This window comes from Coregonus lavaretus (assembly GCF_964263955.1).
Source record: "Coregonus lavaretus genome assembly, chromosome: 40".
Lineage (NCBI taxonomy): Eukaryota > Metazoa > Chordata > Actinopteri > Salmoniformes > Salmonidae > Coregonus > Coregonus lavaretus.
This window is the reverse complement of record NC_140027.1, coordinates 5,353,492-5,380,378: the sequence shown is the minus strand read 5'-3', so window position 1 is coordinate 5,380,378 and position 26,887 is coordinate 5,353,492. Positions and strand designations below refer to the sequence as shown.

At 40.0% G+C, this 26,887-nt stretch overlaps 1 protein-coding gene across 3 annotated transcripts; it reads left to right on the top strand.

Annotated features, from left to right (window-relative positions):
- Window positions 1-700: 700 nt before the first annotated feature.
- LOC311113507 (integrin alpha-L-like) lies at window positions 701-26,256 on the top strand. 3 transcript variants are annotated; one of them, XM_084156740.1, is made up of 32 exons: window positions 701-1,068; window positions 2,013-2,066; window positions 8,092-8,206; window positions 9,614-9,711; window positions 9,934-10,001; window positions 10,392-10,506; window positions 10,722-10,852; window positions 11,760-11,902; window positions 12,033-12,186; window positions 13,420-13,555; window positions 13,794-13,870; window positions 14,019-14,142; window positions 14,285-14,427; window positions 14,670-14,810; window positions 15,013-15,210; window positions 15,333-15,463; window positions 15,651-15,805; window positions 16,333-16,499; window positions 16,708-16,830; window positions 16,985-17,055; window positions 17,169-17,310; window positions 18,488-18,586; window positions 23,245-23,324; window positions 23,555-23,632; window positions 23,740-23,818; window positions 24,075-24,182; window positions 24,284-24,325; window positions 24,446-24,571; window positions 24,655-24,768; window positions 24,872-24,907; window positions 25,015-25,125; window positions 25,231-26,256. In XM_084156740.1, exons 3-32 carry the CDS (start codon window positions 8,103-8,105, stop codon window positions 25,276-25,278), a joined length of 3,342 nt encoding a protein of 1,113 aa, XP_084012866.1. In that variant the 5' UTR covers window positions 701-1,068; window positions 2,013-2,066; window positions 8,092-8,102; the 3' UTR covers window positions 25,279-26,256. The 3 variants fall into 3 exon arrangements, with proteins under 3 accessions (XP_084012866.1, XP_084012865.1, XP_084012867.1); XM_084156739.1 differs by having other exon boundaries at window positions 2,013-2,193; XM_084156741.1 differs by lacking the exon at window positions 2,013-2,066.
- The last annotated feature ends 631 nt before the right edge of the window (window positions 26,257-26,887 follow it).

The following is a 26,887-nucleotide window of genomic DNA, read 5'->3' as shown; positions in this document are numbered from 1 at the left end:
CCTTATGTCTGAAACACAGGCTTCTAGCGAGGGCAATTTTGGGGCTTCACCATGTTTCATTGAAATGTACAGCTGTGTGTCATCCGCATAGCAGTGAAAGTTAACATTATGTTTTCGAATAACATCCCCAAGAGGTAAAATATATAGTGAAAACAATAGTGGTCCTAAAACGGAACCTTGAGGAACACCGAAATGTACAGTTGATTTGTCGGAGGACAGACCATTCACAGAGACAAACTGATATCTTTCCGACAGGTAAGATCTAAACCAGGCCAGAACTCAATAATGCTACCAAAAAACTAGGAATGACAGGAATTAGAATATACTTAAAAGTGTCTGGATCACACAGAGAATACAGAAGTCACAGAAACAGAATGGCACTACTTACCCAATAAATGACTGGAAGTTTATACATAGATTATGATGAAACTTTGCCACAAATAGCAACTAGTAAAGAGAAAGTTCTAAGTTAAGTTCAGTAATCAAATGTTGGGTAGCATGGTGGTTTCATTCAGTGGCCACATCACCTTTGATAAAATTCTATAGTCTACAGGCTGCTTGACCTATAAGAGAAAACATATTGTGATATCAATAATGCTACCAAAAAACTAGGAATGACAGGAATTAGAATATACTTAAAAGTGTCTGGATCACACAGAGTCACAGAAACAGAATGGCACTACTTAGTTCTGTTATTTCTAACCAGATCAGTAGAGATGTAGGCCTAAATGAAACTACAGTTCTGCAATTATTAATTTGCAGAAATGAGTCTTTTCGTTTAATACATATGATTCTATAGAGCTTTTCTAAAACCCAAAGACTCTACAATAAGTAAATATAAGAAAAACCAACACATAAAAGCAACAAATGACCTGGGATAGGGTAGAAGAGGAGGCGGGAAGAAAGAGACAACACAAACAAAAACTTCTAGATGGTGTGTAGATAGTTAAAAATAGAACGGAAATGTTGCCCTCCCCAGAGGACGTCGTCTGAACTTTGCACTCTGCAACACACTGCAATAAGATGTGCACTGACAGTCCAAACACAGGGGGATTTCATCGCTCTAATGTAAGATTTCTTATATCATATTTATTTGATTTAAAAATTTTATTTAACCATATTTTGACAGGGAGTCATATTGAGACCAAGTTCTCTTTTGCAAATGAGGCCTGTAATTACAAAGATAGAAACATAAAATGCAATTACAAAATGCTAAACAGCACAAACAGCAAACATGAGGGTGTTGAACCTCAGCAACAATTCACACTGTACGTGTCAGTGTCAAAAGGATATCACTGCATAGCCATAGAGCATTGTGGTTAAAAGAAAGTACCTAAACCCTTCCTCCCAAAGACTATTTGTGTGCTGAGCTGCCACATTCTACTTATCTTATTAGAGCAAATGTCAATGTGTTCAATGTGGCAATTGGGACAAAATGTGATATATTCATATGTGAAATAAAATGAAACTCAACTGAATATCCAAATAAGCTCAGGGTCACCCTGATGAAGGCTGTTGTACTCCTAAACTTATTTAGGCTTGCCATAACAAAGGGTTGAATACTTATTGACTCAAGACATTTCAGCTTTTCATTTTGTATGAATTTCACGCAAACTTTATATGTTCGAATTCAGAATCAAATATGCTTCCCAAAAATAACATGGTCGCTGTGGAATAACGTTTATTTTGATTGCCGATTTTCTGCATTTATCAGAGTGCCATAAGGTAGCCTGATTTCAGATGTGTCCATTTAAACTGGATTATTAAGGAAATTGTTCTTCTTGCAAAGCATGTAAATGTTTTAATCAAACTATTATCTTAATCTGAATATCCACAATAATCAAATTATTGTGTGCATGTAACCGTACTCATTATGGGGTATTGTGTGTAGGCCAGTGAACCCCCCCCCCAATTGAATACATTTAAATTCAGGCTGTTCAACTAAATGTGGAAAAAGTCAAGGGTTGAGAATACTTTCTGAAGGCAATGTACATCCACATTCTCTACCGCAGCTACTTTTGGGGGTGGAGACACACTCTTATAAGAAGAGGCACACAGGAAACAAAGTAAGTTTCATTTGCAAAGGTTGAGTGTTGCAATATTTTCCCCCTCACTGCATGCTAGTGAACAAAGCGAAGGAGAAGATGTCCGGGCAGGGAACCCTCTCCCTGCTCACCTGCATGGCAGCCATTGGTAAGCGCTGACCTCAGCTTAATATTCAATTACATATTTACATTTACGTCATTTGGCAGACGCTCTTATTCAGAGCGACTTACAGGAGCAATTAGGGTTAAGTGCCTTGCTCAAGGGCACAGACAGATTTTTCACCTAGTCGGCTCGGGGATTAGAACCAGCGACCTTTCGGTTACTGGCACTACGCTCTTAACCACTAAGCTACATGGGGGGGTTAGATAAAACATCAGCTCAACTCGTAAAAAAAAGTAAATTACTTTCAGTACTACATATTGTAAATTACAGTTTAGTTTTTGTTTTGCTATTCCTGACAGTGTGAAATACCCAAATATATCAAATTGTTCACACCACTGTAATCAAAAAGTATAGTTGAAGTAGAGGAGGATATGTTTTCAAAATGGATGCTTAACTTGCACAGGGATAATTTATGTCAAAGGAAGGTGCCTAATGTTGCCATCAGCGTCGGCCAATAAAATCGAATGCTCTAAATTTAATTTACAGAACTAGTCATATCTTTACTTGCGGTTTTATGTCAATAACGGTAACCCACTTCCACTAAAAACCTTTTTGGTTTTGAGGCAATAGTTGGTTGGAACCTTTTAAACCTAGATAATACTTTATTGTGCATTCATGTTTTTGAGACAGTCAATGCTAAGCATGACCTATTGGACACATTTGTCATAGTGAAAAAGTAATAATGAAGATATGTACAATGTTACAGCTGCATTACCCTTTTGAGGGCAGTTCTGGCTGAACAACACACCTAGCACACCCATGTTTACTCAGAATTGTTGAAATTATGATTTCTCAAAATACGTTTGCGCACCTTTTCATGCATGTGCACATATTACAGACTGAACCTTGTTTACACCAGACTATGACCAGCTGCGGGGCATTTTTCTTCTTCTAAGGAGGGCCCGCTTTGATGCTATATTTATAGTTAGGCTATATATAATATATGCAACGAATCTTCCACCAACATGGTTTTGTGCCAATGCACCACATTACCAATAAGCAAAGCATTAACAATGAACGTTCCAACACGCACGGGACCAGAGGCATTTATTTGGGCTGGACTAACCAATCTTGGGGCCCAGGGCAAGAACGTATTTAACCAACTGTCAGCCTAAATGTACACTGCATTCGGAAAGTATTCACACTCCTTGCCTTTTTCACATTTTGTTACATTACACCCTTATTCTAAAATGCTTTTTTTTTATCCTCATCAATCTACACACAATACCCCATAATGACAAAATGAAAACAGGTTTTTTGAAATTTTGGCAAATGTATAAAAAATAACAAAATAAAATACCTTATTTACACAACTTGCTTGGAGTCCACCTGTGGTAAATTCAATTGATTGGACATGATTTGGAAAGGCACACACCTGTTTTGTGGTCGTCTGTAGCTCAATTGGTAGAGCATGGCGCTTGTAACACCAGGGTAGTGGGTTCGATCCCCGGGACCACCCATACGTAAAAATGTATGCACACATGACTGTAAGTCGCTTTGGATAAAAGCGTCTGCTAAATGGCATATTATTATATTATTATATAAGGTCCCACAGTTGACAGTGCATGTCAGACCAAAACCAAGCCATGAAGTCGAAGGAATTGTCCGTAGAGCTCAGAGACAGGATTGTGTCGAGGCACAGATCTCAGGAAGCGTACCAAAAACTTACTGCAGCATTGAAGGTCCCCAAGAACACCTTGGCCTCCATCATTCTTAAATGGAAGAAGTTTGGAACCGCCAAAACTCTTCCTAGAGCTGGCCGCCCGGCAAAACTGAGCAATCGGGGTAGAAGGGCCTTGATCAGGGAGGTGACCAAGAACCCAATGGTCACTCTGACAGAGCTCCAGAGTTCCTCTGTGGAGATGGGAGAACATTCCAGAAGGACAGCCATCTCTGCAGCACTCCACCAATCATTATTGTAGAGTGGCCAGACGGAAGCCACTCCTCAGTAAAAGGCACATGACAGCCCGCTTGGAGTTTGCCAAAAGGCACCTAAAGGACTCTCAGACAATGAGAAACAAGACTCCCTGGTCTGATGAAACCAAGATTGAACTCTTTGGCCTGAATGCCAAGCGTCACGTCTGGAGTAAACCTGGCACCATCCCTACGGTGAAGCATGGTGGTGGCAGCATCACGCTGTGGGGATGTTTTTCAGCAGCAGGCACTGGGAGACTAGTAAGGATCGAGGTAAAGATGAACGGAGCAAAGTACAGAGAGATCCTTGATGAAAACCTGCTCCAGAGCGCTCAGGACCTCAGACTGGGGCAAAGGTTCACCTTCCAACAGGACAACGACCCTAAGCACACAGCCAAGACAATGCAGGAGTGGCTTCGGGACACTTCTCTGAATGTCCTTGAGTGGCCCAGCCAGAACCCGATCGAACATCTCTTGAGAGACCTGAAAATAGTTGTGTAAAATGTGCAAAATGTCTAAAAACCTGTTTTTGCTTTATCATTATGGGGTATTATGTGTAGATTTATGAGGAACATTGTTTTTTAAATCCGTATTACAACAAGGCTGTAACCTAACAAAATGTGGAAAAAGTCAAGGGGTCTTACTTTCCGAATGCACTGTACATGGCTAATTCAGAAGACAGCGGCGCCATGTGTAGTGGCATGTTGTAAAGATTTGGGAGAAGCCGAGGTAAAAGGGAGATACGTATAGGCTATCCTGTGTTATCCAGATGATGTGCAAGCCCATTGCTCTGCTGTTTTGTGCATCTCCGCGGTGGGAGTGACAATATCAGGACCATGGCCAGAGGCCAAGCGCTCAGCCAAATTGATAACACGACAGTCTCATCCCAATGAGCAACAACATAAATTAATGAATTTACTTTAGGAAACTTTCTGAATGGACAGAGAGAATTAGCAAACTCACACGCATACCCGTCAAACGTTGGCTATCAAAAACCTAGGCCTTGGATAATGCTAAAACAATGTAGCCTATCAAATTCATTGACAAGGAAAGTTTGAATGGGGAGAGAGACAGCTATGCGATAGCAGACCTATATTATGAAGACCTACAGTTGAAGTCGGAAGTTTACATACACTTAGGTTGGAGTCATTAAAACTCGTTTTTCAACCACTCCACAAATTTCTTGTTAACAAACTATAGTTTTGGCAAGTCGGTTAGGACATCTACTTTGTGCATGACACAAGTAATTTTTCCAACAATTGTTTACAGACAGATTATTTCACTTATAATTCACTGTAGCACAATTCCAGTGGGTCAGAAGTTTACATACACTAAGTTGACTGTGCCTTTAAACAGCTTGGAAAATTCCAGAAAATGATGTCAAGGATTTAGAAGCTTTTGATAGGCTAATTGACATGATTTGAGTGAATTGGAGGTGTACCTGTGGATGTATTTCAAGGCCTACCTTCAAACTCAGTGCCTCTTTGCTTGACATCATGGGAAAATCAAAAGAAATCAGAAATCAGCCAAGAAATTGTAGACCTCCACAAGTCTGGTTCATCCTTGGGAGAAATTTCCAAACGCTTGAAGGTACCACGTTCATCTGTACAAACAATAGTATGCAAGTATAAACACCATGGGACAACGCAGCCATCATACCGCTCAGGAAGGAGATGCGTTCTGTCTCCTAGACATGAACGTACTTTGGTGCGAAAAGTGCAAATCAATCCCAGAACAACAGCAAAGGACCTTGCGAAGATGCTGGAGGAAACAGGTACAAAAGTATCTATATCCACAGTAAAACGAGTACTATATCGACATAACCTGAAAGGCCGCTCAGCAAGGAAGAAGCCACTGCTCCAAAACCGCCATAAAAAAGCCAGACTATGGTTTTCAACTGCACATGGGGACAAATAATGTACTTTTTGGAGAAATGTCCTCTGGTCTGATGAAACAAAAATATAACTGTTTGGCCATAATGACCATTGTTATGTTTGGAGGAAAAAGGGGGTTATTGCAAGCCGAAGAACACCATCCCAACCGTGAAGCACAGGGGTGGCAGCATCATGCTGTGGGGGTGCTTTGCTGCAGGAGGGACTGGTGCACTTCACAAAATAGATGGCATCATGAGGAAGGAAAATTATGTGGAAATATTGAAGCAACATCTCAAGACATCAGTCAGGAAGTTAAAGCTTGGTCGCAAATGGGTCTTCCAAATGGTCAATGACCCCAAACATACTTCCAAAATTAATATATGAATTACCCTAATTTCTAATTTAAACATCTCTCGGTTTTAACTGTTCCCGTCCTGCACAATTCATGCATCTCTGCTGGCATCAGCTCCACTGACCTCTCTTCCCCTCTCCTCTCTCTATTCCTAATAGCTCTTGTATGAGTTGGTTAACTCAATGCGAGTCCCAGGAATAACAATATAGTTTGTTCACTTATTTTGAGCAATTTTTAAAACTAATATTCGAGGGGATAAGCAGCTTGCGTTTGCTTACTGAGTATAAAATAGGCTACAGCGTTGGCAATGAGAACTGGCGGGAAGTTTGAATGGCTAGCGTGTGGCTCTGGTGTAGTGTGATTGGCTGGTGGTGATAAATTGATAGTCTAAATTGCTGCAATGATGCATTGCAAATGTAGGCTACAGGACAGACAGTGATAAATTCATTAATGAATTCACATAACCTCTGCTGGTGTGGGTGATGCTTTTTAGTGATGCGTGATGTTAACATATCCATCAGTGCAGTAAGATTTGAATTGCACTATCATTCAAAATGCCATAAGGGTCTAATTGATCTATTCTGGCCATGATTTTATCATCTGTAATTTTAACCCATGAATTCATTTGGAAATAACATGTTTAATATTTATATAAATAATACATAAATATTCAATTGTAGATATAATGTTTTAATGGGTAGCACAAAAGTCAATTTAGGGAGGCATTTGCCCCCCAATACAGCCGGTACTGATTTTCACTGAGCATTATTTAATATTTTAGGCTATCCTGTGTTATCCAATGCCAATTTCCCATGTTGCAGGGAAGATCGGATATCTAAAATGTGTGAAATGCTCTTTAAATTATATATTTTATTGTACATCGTGGATTAGGCCTACTAGACACATTTTTACCAATAATGTTTTTATGCATCTAACCCAAATATTTCTATGTCTGTAACCAGGTTTCCATCCAACCTTTTTATGAGAGGAAAGTACGTTGGATAATTTTTGTTGTTTATGACAGGCCTGATGGAAACAGAAATGGGGCGGTAAACTTTCCAAATGTCAACAAAACAAAACAAAAAAAAGTCTGTGCAAACGCTTTTATGCCCAAATATGTACAGTATATAATAATCATCGTATCCGAAGTAAACTTGGAGTCACGTGATAACATGTTGCGTGGTCCTCCCACTATAACTCGCCGGGAAAGCATACAGTTTATTAGGCTACTGATTAAATAAATGATGATGAACTTCACAGGGTGGTGAAAGTGCATGGTGATCAGTTTGATGATAATTTCCAATAAATATCGAGGGTCTTATTCTATGCTTGGCTGCCGTTTGACAAGTAAAATAATCTCGCTTTTTTGTCCATAATAATCTCATCATGTAGGCTATAGGCCTACCCGCACTGTATCTGCGAGTTGTTGGCAAGAGCCCACATGCTAATACCAGAGTGGGCACACTCGCTATATAACGCTATTTTCTTGTGAGAAAAACATCAGTAGAGTTGAAAATGCTAAGGAAACCCATTTAAATTGGGAATTTAACTGCAAAGTGTATTTTTATGTGCACTACGTCATCATGCACAGCCTTTTACAAGTACATTTGATGGAAACATATCTGGTGAGAAAGGGTGTGTATTGTTTTTATGAGGTTTTAAAATATTCGCATGTAAATTTGTCGCAATTGGATGGACACCTAGCTAATCATCTGATTGTGCTTCTCTACCCTTCTTTGTCAGCTGTCTCTTCAATGGCTTTCAACATTGATGAAACAAACCCAAAAATCTACAAAGGGGAGGAACAGGATTTCTTTGGATACAAAGTCCTGCAATTCATATCTGGCAAGGAGAAAGGGCAAGTGTTATTGTTATCATCATAATGAAAAATGCAAAGCATTATGTTACAAACTTCATCTGCTAAACAGTGTCACACACCTGAGGAAACAAAAATGATCTGAAAAAAGCACCTGTGTCTGCAAACATGCACTATATGTATCCATAGCCATGTATTTAGAAAATATATGGCTCTGTATATATCTGTAAGACATTATTCATCAGTGCACATTTACTTACGTTTCTTATTATTTACGTTATTAATTATGTGAGCTGCTTCCAATGCCCATGATTATAACACAGGGAAACGACATAATCTGCATCAGTGTATTAGTTATGCATACGTTGATTGGAATGGAAATTCTGAATTGTGGTTCGTAGTATCACACCTCTGATAACATCCTGCCTATGCTTTCCACCTTCACCATGCAGTTGTTATTGTAACATTGTAACAAATGGTTTGCAACCACTCTTAGTCTGAAGTTTGTCATACACTCAGTGGCCTGTTTATTAGGTACACCACCCTGTTCACGAAAATGGATTGCTCCTATAGACAGTGAGTCTCGTGGCCTTGGCTTGCTATATAAAGCAGGAAGACAGACATCGAAGCATTCAGTTACAGTTCCATTGAACGTTAGAATGGGCAAAACGAGTGACCTAAGTGACTTTGAGTGTGGCATGATCATCGGTGCCAGGCATGCTGGATCCAGTATCTCAGAAATGTTTGCCCCCCTGGGCTTTTCACAGTGTCTAGGGTTTACTGAGAATGGTGGACAAACAAAAAACCTCCAGTCAGCAGCAGTCCTGTGGGTGAAAAAAGCTTGTTGATGAGAGAGGTCGAAGGAGAATGGCAAGAATTGTGCAAGCTAACAGGCGGGCTACAGACAGACAAATAATGGCGCAGAATGACATCTCGGAACGTACAACTCGTCGATCCTTGTCACGGATGGGCTATTGCAGCAGACGACCACACCGGGTTCCACTCCTATCAGCTAAAATCAAGACTCCGGCTCCAGTGGGCACGTGATCGCCAACACTGGACAATTGAGGAGTGGAAAAACATTGCCTGGTCCGATGAATCACGGTTCCTGTTGCTTCATGCTGATGGCAGAATTAGGATTTGGCGTAAACAGCATAAATCCATGGATCCATCCTGCCTGGTATCAATGATACAGGCTGGTGGAGGTGGTGTACTGGTGTGAAAACTGAATGTTTTCCTGGCACACGTCAGGTCCCTTGGTACCAATTGAGCAACAAACATTTCCGACACCTTGTAGAATCCATGCCCCGAAGAATTCAGGCTGTTCTGTAGGCAATGGGGGTCTGACCCGGTACTAGATGGGTGTACCTAATAAACTGAGTATATATATAAGTAGTGACACAAGCTCATCTAAATCGACAAACCTATACTGTAATTTCTCACCCACAGGGTAATGGTCAGTGCGCCACATCAGAAGAATGGATCTGGTGGAATCTGTAGATGTGCTCAAGACCTAACAAACTGTACAAACTGTTACACTCCTGAAGGTAGAGATGGAAGTTGATGATACACTATACTGTACTTACTGCAATTTAGAATGGTGGTTACCTTAACAAAATGAATAATTATAAGAACATGTAACACCTATCACGGTATCCATGGCTAATCGATATTTGTCAGAACATTAAAATATTGTTGAAATGTCAACAAGATCTTGAAAATGAGAAACACTAGTTGATTCTGCAAGTCTGCCTTTTCCCTTCCAACAGAAACTGACACAATCAAGTACATTGGACTGTCTATGGCTGGACAATCTACTTCTCCTCCAACGTTCACTGTAAGATAAACACCAAACAGTTAATTTGATCATATTCTTGTTTTCAAATACTCCATGTGAGTATACATGTGTAATATATGTGTTTGGCTGCGTTTACATAGGCAGCCCAATTCTGATCTTGTTTTCACTAATTGGTATTTTGACCAATCAGATCAGATCTGAAAAAGACCTGATGTGATTGGTCAAAATACCAATAAGTGGAAAGAAAGATCAGAATTGGGCTGCCTGTGTAAACCTAAATGACTTGTTTCACTTGAGTCATGAAACAATAGCTCAACAATCTAAAAATGATCATGGCAAATTCCTGTAAATCTCTTTTGAAGCCATCTGAGGTCCACCAGACAAGCCATTATTTTATCTAATTTACAATTACTTATTATCCTCATTCAGGCCTGCAGCCCTGGCCTGGCACACGAGTGCGATGGGAACTCCTATCTGAACAGTATCTGCTATCAGTTCAACAGCCAGCTCCAGATCACCTCTAACTTCACGCCTGCCTTCCAAGGTATAACAGCGAAACTGGAAGACAATTGTCGATATTAATAACATAACCCAAGATTTGTAGGTATATATTGACTGTTTATTCATGTAATGCTAAATTACATTAGGATTAGGTCACAAAATATGAATTGTGAATGATAAGATCTGGATTCCTGAATATGTGAAGAATATTGTGTGTTATCCATCATATACATTTCTTTAATTCACTTTCTCTTCCAGAATGTACTAAGAAAATAGTGGACCTCGTTTTCCTCTTTGACGGATCAGGAAGCATGACAGGGGACGAATTTGATGAGAACAAAGGTTTCATAAACAATATCATGACAACCCTAAAAAACTCCTCAATCAAGGTAAACTTCCCTTTTAAAGTTCATAACTTGAATCATGCTTGTGAGGTTGCTGAACATACATCTGTTTATGTTAGAAGTAAAGGTGCCTAGAATAAACTTTTGGGTTGCCACACTGACAGAACCTTTCCAGTTCAAACAGGTTCCTTGAGGTACCCCTCTGAAAAGGGTATTCAAGGAACCCCTGTGTAAAGGTTCAAAGCAGAAAATGTTTGTGATGGGACGGATTACATTTTGAACCTTTAAAAAAATATATTGTAGAGGTGGCAGCCTATCAGATTGGATGAGTGGTTTATTGGAGGTGTAGCTTTCAGATTGTTCTTTTGGCCACCCGTTAGCGTAAATGTAATTCCTGTTCATCATGTTAAGATTGTGCACTGCAAAAAAATTTACTTGAATATTTATGCATATTATTTATTCTAATATAATATCAATAATATTAACATTTCTGTTTACATATAGTAATAAAGTGGTAACTATTCTAACTTCAGGATTTGCATAGGCTCTTGAGGAACTCATACACCTCTGTAAGCCTCATTGAAGCTAAAAAACTGTCAGTGTTCAACCTTAACATGTGATTACAATACAACAGATCAGATGAACAGGAATGACAATTACTCTAATGGTTGACCCAAAAAAAATATATGTTAAAGCCACACCCCTACTAAGCCACGCCTCCACTCCAGGGTTCCTCCAGGAACCCAATGCTACATTGAACCATTAAAGGTTCCTCCAAGAATCCCTCAATTAACGGAAGGTGCAAATATGACTAGCAATGGTTCCTTGAGGATCTTCATGGTTCCTCGAGTCACCACTAATTCTAAGAGTGTGTGCTATACCCAGGTTGCTGCATGGAAAGTATGGAATGAAATCAAAATTAGTTATCTTTTCCTCTTTTTTTAAACCACAGTTCGCAGCGGTTCAGTTCTCATCAACAGCCAGGACAGTTTTCGACTTCAATGACTACCGAGAGGGGAGAGCCTTGACTAATCTTATGGAAGAAGAGCACATGGCTCTTCTAACCAATACACATCAGGCGATAGACTTTCTCTTGTAGGTCACAGTTGATCATTATTAATCAGTTTTACTTTCAAAGTTCTGACCGAATACTCGGAATCTGATCAAAGGGGATTGTGGTGTAAGAAAGATTGCTTGAACTGTTGTTTGTATACATCTATTTCAGGAAAAACATTTTTGAAAACCAAGCTGCCGGCGCCACCGCAGATGCAACTAAAGTACTGGTCGTAATAACAGATGGAAATCCCAGTGATACTGATAGAAATTATAACTCTATCAAAAGAAGTGATGAGAAAAACATAATCCGTTTCGTCATCGGGGTAAGTCCTTAAAAGGGGAGCGCCTGCATACCCCCAACACAACAACACACAATTGTATGACTTAATTCCATTACAACTGTTTCATTCCCATAACTACAGCTGGTTGATCACTAGCCAAAACATTTAGACTAGAAGGTATGCTCTCCTCCTAGTTGAAATGACTAAATGCCAATATATTTGCATCTCTGTGAACTTCAAGTTAAAAGGTTTGCAAATGTACCTCAATCCAGGGATGGAAGGTTTCGCTGTAGTCCACATCTTTATTTACTGATCAGACCCAGGGTTCTACTAAGTTAATATATGGAATTGTTTTAAGATGGTCATACCATGTATTATTTAGCTATTTGATTTTGCTTTAGCTATTTTTCCTTTAGCTATCCCAAAAAAACAAAACAAAAATAATTTGATAAGATATTGAATTTGGCCTTTACTACTATAGCCCATAGAAATGCTTTGAATAACACATTCATAAATGGCAAAAAAAGACAGTCAAAAAACAAATCATAAGGATTTGAAGTGTCAGTCCTATATCTAGGAGATATAAGAAAGCTCAGGAAATATTGTGGTTTTTTGGACACATATTTAACCCCTTATTTTTGTTGGCACAAAACTACCATACTTCCATTAGTTTGTATAGGTTACCTTCAGACGATTCCAATCGTGCTTGTGAGAGTCTCCTCTTTCCATAGAGTGGTCATATTAGTTTGTAGGCCAAACCGTTCGGATGCTACGGACGTTTTCGTGAGAAGACCAATTTTCGGGATGTCTCATGGTCTGACAAACATCATTGTAGTTCGGCCACGTTCCACCGCAGATGCGGAATGCCAACATAGGCGTATGCGGTCGATAGTGCGATACAAAAAAACTGATCTCTAGTTTAAATTGACGGATTTTGATATTACATACATTGACACACGGGTGAGTCAATAGAGAATTAAATCCCTGCTGAAAACACTTTTATAAAGATGCTTTTAATGTATGATTTTAATTAGCTTTCTTTTTCCTTCTCCTTCCTCCAGTCTTTGTTACTTTGCTAGTACTTTTATTTTATGATGTGAAGCACTTGGTTACTTGTATTGAAAAGCCCTATACAAAAATAGTTATTATTATTATTACTAGTCTCAAGGGTCCAGTCCAACTTCCCAGTTATGATGTGGATTTTTAAATATCATTCATATTGAAAAGGAAATTAGACTTATAATTCCTGCCCTCAAGTGATATATTTCTTGGCAGGTCAAGAATGTCGATTTGAAGAAACTCAAGTCCCTGGCATCAGAGCCAAAAGAGAACAACACTTTCCTCATCCAGGACTACAACGGACTAAAAGGAATCCTAGACAACTTTCAAAAAAAGATCTTCAACATTGAAGGTACAACTCCAGATTCAGTTGAAATCTCTTAGTACTACTTATTTATTTTTCAGTAAAGTCCCTGTCAAGTGAGTGTTGTTATTCATATAAAATACTTCCGTAAGATTCCTGAAGTGGCAATACTGGTAATCTCCTGAAATGTACTGGTATTTATTTCTGGTGATAACACCTTACTCAAAACATTCCACAGTAGAAGTATCAATGTATCGCTATTAATATCAGTGTCCGTATGTTCTAGGTTCCAAGACTGCTCTGGCTGGAAACTTGACTAAAGAGATGTCTCAGAGTGGGTTCAGTGCTGTCTACAGTAAAAAGGTGAGATATCACGATAGTAAGTCCACTATGTTTTATCATCAAATGTACTGACCACAATTGCAACTAGTTTTTGGACGCAATAATAAGTTGATTAGTGCTTATTTATGAAAAAGTCAAAATATGATCTATTGTTTTATTTCCTCTACAGGACACCTTGGTTTTGGGCTCAGTGGGATCAAACAACTGGCGTGGATCCCTCTTTGAGACTGAGGGTCTGAGATCAGAGGAAAGGGAAATTCAGGACCCCACCTTGGACAAAGACTCCTATATGGGTAATGGAACATTAAGCTAAAATAAATATATTGCTCAAAAGTGAATTTGAACTAACACTAATTTCAAGGCTCCATTAGTTCAGATGTTTCAGTGAAGGGAGTGTAGTTAAATTGGACCTACATTGCTTTATTGTTCTTATAGGATACTCTGTAGCTGTTGGGAAGAAGAAAGAGAACCTTCTATATTTTACCGGAGCACCAAGATCTGAACACATGGGACAGATCCTACTTTTCAACAAGGTTAACAACAACTGGACTGTGGCACAAAGATTGTCTGGAGAACAGGTTGGTAACATTAGCTAGTTCTGTAAGCAGTGTGGTATATCAATCAAGTTTATATCATGCACGAGGGACACCATGAAACTAGCTTTTGGGGCTACTTCAAAGGGTTGAATCACTACTCCCATAGGAACACAGTTACATGATATCACTTTTTATATTTAGTTATGAGTTCCATTCAAAACCAGAAGGCTTCTTTAAACATTTCAAAACTATTTTTGTATGAATGTAAGTTTTGATGTTCTCAGATGGGCTCCTACTTTGGGGCAGAGCTGTGTTCTGTGGACATAGACTCAGACAGCAACACAGACTTCCTCCTGGTGGGTGCACCAATGTTTCACCAACCTCCGAGAGAGGGCAGGATCTACGTTTACACACTGACTGATAAGGTGGGCTTAACTGGGAATCTCTGAACAACAGATTCAAATGCTGCAATTTGTGGTTGAATATGTTCATCAGGGACAAAGTGATCTGGAAGCCGAAATGGATTCATTTGGATATGAATATCCATCATCTTCAATAATACTGCACAAAATACAGTATAATTCGGATTGATCTTCATGTGATCTCTCCTCACCCTTCCTTTCTTAGCTGGAACTGAGGATGGAGATGAATGTGTCAGTGCCGTCTCAGGGTAGATTCGGCTCCTCCATCTCCTCTCTCACAGACCTGAATGGAGATGGCCTGAAGGATGTAGCTGTGGGCGCTCCACTTGAGGACGATAGCAGGGGGGCCGTGTACATCTACCTGGGTGAAAAGCTAAGGGGGATCCGCCCTGAATTCAGCCAGGTGAGGCAGACGATGATGGATATCATTCAAAGAGGCCCTTCATGCTCAAAGAAAACAGACATCCCTCCTGGTATATCAAAATCAATGCCTTTTTGTTAAATGTGTATGTCTTCTTACTACAGCACATCTCAGCTGCAATGATAAGATCTAAGCTCCAGTTCTTTGGCCAGACGATTGATGGGAAGATGGACCTAGGTGAGGATGGACTGACTGACATCGTAGTAGGAGCGCGTGGCGCAGTTGTCGTCTTGAGGTACAAGTCCCCAAAAAAGATTTGAAAAGCCAGCTGGTTTAAACAGACAATTGTTTAACCAGTAAAAATATCCCACTAGTGTGCGATCCACCCTGAATGGGGGCTGCGCTCAATGAGGTGTGGGCGGAGCTACCCAACATCATACAATGTAGGCTAACATCCCAATCTTTATCTCAATCACTCACAGGTCCAGACCGGTCCTCAGCGTGTCCACTCATCTCCACTTCCATCCCTCGGAGATCAGCACTGATAACTTTGACTGTCTTGCAAGAGAGACCATTTCCCCCGTGGTCACTTTAACAGCCTGCTTTAACATGGCAGAGGCAACAAAGAGTAAAGCTGGTAAGATCTCTCAGAACTTTTGCAACACTGATGGCTTTTTGCTTTCCAACAGAAATGGAGTCTTGATCTAAGACCACATAATTGTGGCCTTGGTGGTCTAGGTCGGAGCCTCAGTGTATAGCTAAATCACTGACCACCATAAGTGGGTCTTGGTCTCTTCCCTGTCTGATTACCAGTGAAGGCTGCTGAGGGGAGGATGGCTCATAATAATATCTGGAACGGATCAAATTGAATGGCATCAAACACAAAGAAACCATGTGTTTGATACCATTCCACCTATCCGCTCCAGCCATTACCACGTGCCCGTCCTCCCCAATGAAGGTGCCACCAACCTGTGGTGAAGACCCAGATGAAGTCCTAGTGTATCGAAAGTTTGGACCTTGGTCTGGATCTGGGTCTCAAGAGTTAAGGTCTTGACTCCATCTCTGCTTTCTACTTCAATGCTGTCCATCAGCAGGCAACTATAAGGTTCAGAACTTATCTCCCTGATAAGGAGGCCATTTAAGATTTATTGTGTACTTTTCCAGGAGCGCTGAGTGCAGGGATGAACATCTCTTACTCGCTGGATGTGGATCCAGTGAGACAGAGGAGCCGAGCCTTTTACAGTGACACGAACAAAGGGGCCAGAAGACTTCGCTCTACTGTGGAGCTGAGAAAGGAGCGGACCTGCTTCAACCACTCAGTCTACATGACAGTATGATCAATAAGAAACTGTAGCTATGCAACAATACAACAACCGTATTGTATCTCCTAGGGAGGGGATTTAATGATTAACAAGTTGTTAGGTTGTTTAATTATTATTTAATTGTTAGTGTGTGTCGATCTTATTCAGTGATGAGACGAATTTGGGTTTTGCATGACTATGGATAGGGAAATGAATGCCACATTGTCTTTTCTTCCAGCAATGCGTGATCGACACATTATCGCCCATTATCATCCAACTTAATTTTTCTCAATCTGAAAGCCAACAAGAGGGTCCTACTGCCATTCTGAATACTGATAGTCCTACACAGGCTGTGGTCGAGGTACGAGGGAACATTCTGTGTCTGACTAAAACCTGTTCACTTACAATGTCCAACAGTACTAGCAATGACTGTGGACTGAGTACTGTAATTTTGCCAAAGACATGTGAAAAAAGGTAATCTAAACACATTCACAGTTGTCTTGAATTCGTCATAGGTGCCCTTTGAAAAGAACTGCAAAGAAAATGAAACCTGTGTGGCAGAGCTTGAGGTGGACTTCAACTTTATGTAAGTATCTGATAAACGGAGGCAACATAAAGTAACTTGTTTGTAGGTATAATAATTACTGACGGATAAAAAAAAAGCATGTTTTCTGACTGTAAGGTCTTGTCTCTTATCAGCACCTCAACTTTATTAGTGATGGACCAGAGTTACTTCAACGTGACTATAAGATTGTCCAATCATGGGGATGACTCCTTCAACACTAGTCTAACCCTCCTCTACCCTCCTGGCCTCTCATTCTCCATGATGCATCTTCTGAAGGTAAAACCGACACCCCTCCATCTATTGTGTAATTCATTCTGATGTTTTCTTCTTGCTCTCATCTAAACCAGTGTTATTCAATCCTGCAGACCTAAAACATGTTCAGCCAATCAAGGGTTTGATGATTAGTTTAATCAGGGGTGTTCGTGCTGGGCTGGAACAAAAGCTTGCCTTGCTCATCTTGATGGGTCTGCAGGACTAGTATAGGAGAACATTGACTTAAACACTAGTTTGCCGCCAAACATTTAAATGTTCACTACATGTGCTAATTATTCATAAAAGTTCAATATTAAAAGGTGCACTATGCAGAAATCACTCCACCATATCCTGGTTACTAAAATTGTAATAGTTAGCCTAATTTCAGTTTGTGACCAAACAAGCAAGTATAATGTAGAGAATCATTGTACCATCTAAACCGCTGAGAAATATATTTTCCAAAACCAAAAATATTGTATTGTCAGCTGTTTGAAGCTGGTGTACGAAACCAAAAGTAAGACGCAAAAACAAAACTTAACGGGAAGCACAGTGTGAGGTTCCTAAAAAACAGAGTAAAAACTCAAACGGACGACTTGGAAAAGCTCAAACCAAGTTTATTCACCCACTGAGTCATACAGCTGCAAAGACAAGGAATGATTACACAAGCATATATATATTTATAACCTCCTACTAGGCATGGTCAACTCCTTATACATCTAGACAGCCAATGCATTTCTGTTTCAAGGCAGGAACTTAACTGGCTCCTCTCACTGGTGTAGTCATGGCCCTACCGGATGCTAGAACCTTCGTGGGCATGGAAGTGTATGTGTGTGAGATAGGACTGTAGTAAGAGGGTCGTTGTGGTGGGCCCCTCTGGCCCCCCTCCCAGAGATTTCTTCTCACTTCAAGCTAGAAGACAACAACAGAAATAGTGCACATAGAACAGATCTACCCCTTCTCAGACTTGCTTTCAATGAGAATGACAGATCTATAACTCCCATTTCTATGTGAATTTGTTCGGGTCGCCCAAAAACGTACATATGGCGATTTATGCATAGTGCACCTTTAAGTGTTGAATTGATTAATTCCTTAAAGTGGTAAATGTTTTACATGCTCGCTTGTTTATTTTAGACTATGTCAGTGACTCAGATGTACAAACTGGAATTATTTACACAATTGACGTATTGTCTGTATTCCATAGTCTACAAGGAGAACTGTGTTCAGCTGTGGTGGTCTGGAAGGTGAAATGGACAGAACTACATGCAGTGTCAGCATACCTGTCTACCGTAGTAAAACTACAGTGAGTGATTACTTAGATATACCAGTAATTAATGCTCAACTGTGAATACACCGGTAAAGCTTTAAAATGGTGTCCTTAAATGATAAAGACTCGAGCTAAAAGCAGTGACAAAGCAGTAACTCAATCTAATTAAAACAGCTTTGATCTTTGAGTGATTCAGTGCCTTCAGAAAGTATTCACACCCCTTGACTTTTTGCACATTCTGTTGTGTTACAGCCTGAATTTAAAAATGGATCAAATTGTGATTTTTTTATCACTGGCCTACACACAATACCCCAAAATGTCAAAGTGGAATTATGTTTTTTGAAATGTTTACAAATTAATAACAAAATGAAAAGCTGAAATGTCTTGACTGAAAAAGTTTTCAACCCCTTTGTTATGGCAAGCCTAAATACGTTCAGGAGTGAAAATGTGCTTAACAAGTCATTAATCCCAACTTGGGAAATTGTTTTATCACAGCATGCATCATCAATGACTTAAAATGACAGGACACGCAACAATGACCAACACATGATAAAAACCTAAACCTCTCTGTGGAACATCTGGGCAGGATGGACCTGCTACTGAAGCTGCTCCTGTGTTGCATTAGAGCCCCGTGGAGTGGGTGTGTGTCATTGTCCATGATCATGTGGGTTTTTACTTGCAGCCTTTTTATGAACACGTCTTGCATTGATTGCAGGCTGCAGCCAATTGTAGCACTGGCTTTCTTAATGATTTTGTCAAGCTTGTTTAAGTCCTCCTTAGCTAAATTCCCTTTCCAGCACACAATGGCATAGGTCACTACACTCGCCACGACACTGCTATAGAACATACAAAGCATTTTGTTACATACATTAAAAGATCTAAGCTTCCTTAAAAAGTACATTCTGGATTGGGCTTTCTTGTAGCCACTGAGAATCCTCCTTCCAGTTCAGTTTGTTGTCCAGTATTACACCTAAGTACTTATAAGAGTCAACAGTGCCAATCTCTTCACCATTAACAGAAATGGGCTTAAAAACAAATGTATTTTTACAAAAAATCTACCACTAGCTCCTTGGTCTTCAGTACATTCAGGTCCAAGTAATTGGCCTCACACCACTTCACAAAGGACTCAGTTGTATCTCTGTGATGAGCACAGTCTCCTCTCATTACACAGCTTACTATAGCAGTCAGAGAATTTCTGTAATTGGCTCAGTTCATTGTTGTGTGTGAAGTCATTTGTGTAAAGGGTAAACAGAAAAGGTGACAGGACAGTCCCCTGCGGCGGCCCCGTGTTTGTACATATCCGATCTGATACTGCCTGGTTCAGTCTTACGAACTGTGGTCTATTGGTCAGGTATTTCACAATCCAGTTGATTGTGTGTGGGTTTATGTGAATGTCCTTTAGCTTTTGGGCCAAAAGGTGGGGTTGTATGGCATTTAAAGCACTGGAAAGTCAAAGTACATTGTTATCACCACACAGCCTGGCTTCTCCAGGTGCTCATATACTCTGTGGAGGAGATAGAGCAGAGCATATTCAACACCAGTTTTTGGGTGGAAGGCTTTTTTTTTCATGACTTGTGATGTCAAAGCCACTGGTCTAAAGTCTTTCAGTGCAGTCCCTCCTGCTTTCTTTGAGATGGGCACTATGCAGGATATTTTCCATTTAGTAGGAATATCTGAGAGCATTAGGGACAGGTTGAAAATATACTGCAGTATGAAAGCCAGTTGATTAGCACATACCTTGAGTGATCTGGCTTTAACCCCATCAGGCCCTGCTGACTTACTGGGATTGATCCTCTTCAACCGCTTCACCACTTGTTCCTCTGAGATGCTCATGGACTCAGTGCTTCCCAGATCAGAGTCCAGCACCTCCCCTATCTGCTGTAGCTCTGCTGAGAAATCGTACTGGTAAAATCTGGTAAAAAATCAAATAAAATAAACTCTGTGGCTCTGTCCCTTCCTTCATCACTCTGTAGTTGTCCTCTGGTGCTGTAACCTGCTCTGTTCTTCATACCATCCCAGATATCCTTCATGTTATTCGCATGCAGCTTGCGTTCTAGCTTCAGTTTGTATTCTTGTTTGCCTTTCCTGATCAGCCCTTTAATTTCCTTCTGCACTACTCTCAACTCATCCCTATTTCCTGTTTCAAAAGCCTTCTTCCTGTTCAATGCCTCTTTGATTTATTTTGTGACCCATGGCTTATTATTTGCATAGCATTTCACCGTTTTGCTTGGCACAACATTGTCAGTACAGAAGTTAACATAGTCTGTTATACATTCAGAGAGACCATTAAGATCCTCCTCCCAGTCGTCTATAAATAGATTCTCCAGTTTCGTGTGTCCATTCGTGAATCCCCGCCTGAGTGACGCGTTGCCTCTGGACCAGTGGGTGGTACTTTGGTAGCAGCTGGACAAGGTTGTGGTCAGACTGTCCAGCGGAGGCAGAGCAGTCTAGCAGTAGGCATCTTTCACATTGGAGTAGAGAAGGTCAATGGTCTTGTCCAGACGAGTTGGAACTTTAACATACTGTTTGAAGGTAGGAAGTGTCGCGGACAGCAAACAGTGGTTGAAATCGCCAGAGATAACAGCCGACTCGAGTGATCGATTGAGTAGGTCTGTGGTGACTTTGTTTATAGTGTCTGTGGCCAGTTTCAAATTTGCAGACGGCAGGATGTAGACAATAATCACTATCACGCTAGGGCACTCTCTTGGTAAATAGTAGGGTTGGCAGCCCACTGCTGACAGCTCCACATGAGGGGAACAGACCCTCTTCTTCACTGTGACATGGTTAGTGTGACACCATTGATTGTTCACATACAGACAGACGCCTCCCCCCTACTGTTCCCCGAAAGTTCCGAGCTCCTGTCAGCGCTGATGATCGTGAAGCCAACCAGCTCCACATGGGAATCAGGTATGACCTCCGTTAGCCAAGTTTCCGTAAAGCATACCAGATTTGTTTGCCGATGTAACCTCATATATACAAAGTTGTTGCTGATAGTTCCTCCGTCTTTTTTACAAGCAAGAGGACGTTTCCCATGATAATGGAGATGGAGCTTATTTCCTCTCCTCTTGTTTCGTAGTCGTACACCTCCACTGCATCCCCTTTTCATTCCTTTCATCAGGCTCTATCTGTAGTCGGCCAACTTTACTTGGCTGTAGGGCATGGAGTTCATCCCGGCTGCACGTTATCAAGGTCTCTGCACTATCCGAGTGCAGTCTCTAAACTCACCGCGGCTAGCAGCAGAGTAAACAAATACTTCCAGTACTCCATCTTCTTAGTGCCGTCAGTACAACCACAAAACAAACTGTTATACGCAAGACAAACAAACAAAAGCAATTGTAGATGTGCGCGCGAATGAGCTCGCTACAACAGGGGTAGCGCCTCGGACAGTGAATTTCAAACACAGATCCAACCACAAAGACCAGGGAGGTTTTCCAATGCCTCGGAAAGAAGAGCACCTATTGGTAGATGGGTAAATAGACATTGAATATCCCTTTGAGCATGGTAAAGTAATTAATTACACTTTGTATGGTGGATCAATACACCCAGTCACTACAAAAATACAGGGGTCCTTCCTAACTCAGTTGCCGGAGAGGAAGGAAACTGCTCAGGGATTTCACCATGAGGCCAATGGTGACTTTAAAACAGTTACAGAGTTTAATGGCTGTGATAGGAGAAAACTGAGGATGGATCAGCAACATTGTAGTTACTCCACAATATTAACCCAATTGACAGAGTGAAAAGAAGGAAGCCTGTACATAATAAAAAAGATTCCAAAACATGCATCCTGTTAGCAAAAAGACACTAAAGTAATACTGCAAAAATTGTGGCAAAGAAATTAACTTTTTGTCCTGAATACAAAGTGTTATGTTTGGGGCAAATCCAATACAACACATTACTGAGTACCACTCTCCATATTTTCAAGCATAGTGGTGGCTGCATCATGTTATGGGTACATTTGTATTTGTTAAGGACTGGGGAGGTTTTCATGATAACAAAGAAACAGAATGGAGCTAAGCACAGGCAAAATCCTAGAGGAAAACATGGTTCAGTCTGCTATCCACCAGACACTGAGAGATGAATTCACCTTTCAGCAGGACAATAACCTAAAACACAAGGCCAAATCTACACTGGAGTTGCTTACCAAGAAGGCAGTAAATGTTCCTGAGTGACCGAGTTATCGTTTTGACTAAAATCTACTTGAAAATCTATGAAAAGACCTGAAAGTGGTTTTCTAGCAATGATATGATGAAAAACCAATTTGACAGAGCTTGAACAATTTTAAATATAATAAATGGGCAAATGTTGCACAATCCAGGTGTGGAAAGCTCTTAGAGACTTACCCAGAAATACTTAAAGGTAATCGCTGCTGAAGGTGCTTCTACAAAGTATTGACTCATGGGTGTGAATACTTATGCAAATGAGCTATTTCTGAATTTCATTTTCAATACATTTAAAAAAAATCTAAAACAATGTGTTTACTTCGTCATTATGGGGTGTTGTGTGTAGATGGGTGAGAAAAGAAATCTCTTTTATCCATTTTGAATTCAGGCTGTATCAAAATGTGGAATAAGTCAAGGGGTATGAATACTTTCTGAAGGCATGCCTTCCATTTTTTTCCCACTTTCACAGTTTTTATGATCCAATTTCAATCAAGTCTGACTTTTTTCTTGTCAACTATGCATTTTCATTTTCAGGCAGTGTTCACCAGTAAATTCCATATTTTGAATACATACGACTGGAATGACACAATGGAAATGACCGTCATCGGCCTGAGGTAGAAACCTGCTTCCAATGTGAATATGTTAGAGCAGTAGCTAGAAGAGAGATTAGAATCAGTCCAGGAAACTCCATTAATTTCCCCATGCAGTTGAAGTAGTTCACATACATTGCTTAAAACGAACTAGTTTTACACAACCTCAATACCTTCTACTCAGTTAGATGAAGGACTTCATAGCATTCCATTTATGAACACAAAACATGCATTTGCCTTTGCTTTATTTACAGCGACAATGGAAACTCAACCAATAGTTCCCTTACCAGGACCATCCCTGTTCAATTTGCAGTTGACCTGGTAGCAAAAGCGTAAGTATTTATAGGCCTATACTTGACATTTTGTTTGAGAATGACTGCATCAAGTTAATTTAATAAAATCAAGGTGACTTATATATATATATACTTTTTTTTTTAAGCCTTCCTCAAGACTCCATCACTTACATTAACTTTACTCTGGAGAATAAATTACCCAAAACACTGGTGAATGTATATGAGGTAAACAAACAATCAACTGCTATTGCTGTGACTGATCTTAAAAGTGTGATTCACACTATGTGGGGGTAATGTGCTAGATCTTTTTATACTCCAAAAACAAACAAAAAAATAACTACACTGTCGCACTAGGCTTGCTCTTTTAGGAGTTAAGGTCTATGTTTTGTTACACATTCTGTGACAAATGCCTTTGTATAAAATCTTTATACAAATATTATTGTTAGATTGGTCGAATGATTAAATGTCCCACTGTTTACAGGTGCAGAACCTGGGTTTTAAGTCTGTACCCGTCACAGTCGCATTCACTTTCCCAACTAAGCTTGAGCACAAATTTGAAATGAAGGACTACCAAATATCTGTCTTACAGGTAAACTGTTCACATTGCTTATGAAAATGCTGCCACATTACTGCCACAATTTCTTTCAATAGGAAACAGCCTAATACAAGTTTCCTTTCTTTTCTTTGAAGAACCATACTCAATGTGGAAAGGTTATCAATTCAACAACAGAGGTGAGTATTCAAATATACCACTCACTCTTGACATTGTTGGTAACCTATCCAATCAGGTTACAACTCAGTATAGTAATCATGTTACTGAAACACACACTTTGCTTCTGGCTGTGTTTACAGTACTGCTCTCCAGAAAAATACTGCAAGTCCATCGAGTGTGAAAGTTTCCTTTTGGAGAAGTTTTCGACAGTTACATTTGTGCTGTCTGGAAATGTAGCCTTCAAGGACCTTGAACAACATGCAAGGGTCTGTATCAAGACAAGTTTAACAGATTATGGTGCAGAGTAACAACATGCTAATAATTCTACTAACAATATCTCACTCTAAAGAGCATGCCATTGCCAAAGAAATACACTGGAGATAGAGAAACAGTCAATTTCAGCAGTTTTGTCAAACTCAGCTATGACAAAAAGCGATACATCCAGACAGCGAGTGAGACAGAGGTAAGTCTCCTGTACAAAATCTCTCCAACAAAGAACAAAATATTTATCCAGAAAAGATTCACAAAAGCATCTTTAATTTATTATATGCTTCTTTGCTTTTCAGGATAAAGGGGACTCTACGAGCTTCCACCAAACTCAGGTTATTCCGTTTGTGGAATTAAACTGATTTACTGTATGAGATGTAAAAAAAAAACAGATCCTTGTTCCATCACTAAACAATCATGGTCTCAAAATGTATTCCTCCAGATTGATGTTCAGGCTGAGATCATCATTCCTCCACATAGACAACTGATAATAGGGACAGGAGTTGGAGTAGGAATCTTTCTCCTGATCATCGTCACAGTGGCCATGTATATGGTGAGTACCAATGCTGCGACAGACACTTTGCTTCTGCACTGTAAAGGACCAACACTTTGATTGTTGAACTGTTCAACATTGTTTTTCCCTTTCCTTTCTTCTCAGATGGGATGCTTCAAGAGAAAAACGCTTGTTGATAATGAAGGGGAATAGAGTGAGCAAGATGACGCTGCTCAGCCTAACAACATCTGTGCTAACATATCAGAGAAGCAGCCACAGCCTGAGAGAGAGCCTGAGAGTGGAGCAGTGGAGTCAAAACCTCTCCTTGACGACAGTCAGACAGAAAACAATGGCTTCCCAACTAGCAGTGAGGCGGTAGGGGAGGGACCAAAAGAGAAACAGGATGTGTCAGAGTCAGATGCAGGCTAAAGGAGTAGTAGTCTAAAACCTGTATTTATGGAAAATATGTTTGAAAAGGGTATTTTGTTCTTAAATGATATTGTAAATTGGAATTGACAATTATGTCTTTCATTGAGTTATCAGAATTGTATGGGAAGGTCTGCTCAATCCAAGATTACAACCAATTGATTACAGCATTATCCCCAAAATGGAGGAGTTAGGTGGCGGTGGGAGGAGGTAGGGAACTGGTCTGTCTGCCCAATATAAAGGATCCAAACTGGCGGAGGAATAAAAATAGCATAAATAGGAAATTATACCAGTTTCATTTGAGGACCAGGAAGTTGACAGCTGTGCCATACAGATTGCTAAATAGTTGGGAAGATGTTTTTTAATGTACCGATTCCATGGTACAGGGTGTATGAGTTGATATATAAAACGACGCAAGATTCAAGACTTTGTGCTTTTCAGCTAAAATTATTGTACAGAATTCTTACCAACAACAAAACGTTGAATATTTGGGGCGTACAATCATCGCAGCTCTGCAGATTTTGTTGTGAGGATACAGAATCATTAGACCATTTGTTTTGGTATTGCCCTCAGGTAGCCTGTTTCTGGTCTCAGGTTCAAGAATGGCTGAAAATTGAATTATTTTATTTCAACTTATTGTATGAAGCTTGTGGAAGGCTACCCGAAATGTTCCCAAGTTAAACAATGTAAAGGCAATGCTACCAAATACTAATTGAGTGTATGTAAACTTCTGACCCACTGGGAATGTGATGAAAGAAATAAAAGCTGAAAGAAATAGTTCTCTCTACTATTATTCTGACATTTCACATTCTTAAAATAAAGGGGTGATCCTAACTGACCTAAGACAGGGAATTTTTATTAGGATTAAATGTCAGGAATTGTGAAAAACTGAGTTTAAATGTATTTGGCTAAGGTGTGCACCTTATGTTGCTCCCTTATGCGCATTGAATACATTTAATTAAACCGCCGAAAACCCTCCCACTTGTTGGCCAACAGATTTTCTCATGGAGTTTTCATTCAATAGGGTTTTCAGTACATTTATCTAATGTAAGTATTATCCTATATTTAATGGATTGAACTACTGAATGGCAACTGAACCATGCACCAGGCTCCCAAATTATTGCACATCTTGGCTGGGTGAGGGTGGAGGATCACTTCTTTGTTTTCTTTTTCTGTTTGGCTGGATTTGTTATTACTTGAACTTTGAGATGATCAAAATGATCAATACTTTGTAGTTATGTGCCTTATGTAATGTCTTTTTCCAAGTGGAAAAAATAAGAAACTACTACCACACTGCCTAGATCAGGCCCCTACTCTAAACTTCATTGCCGGACAAGAAGGGCACTTCTTAGGGAAGCTACTGTGAGGCCAACTGACACTGAATGAGTTACATTAG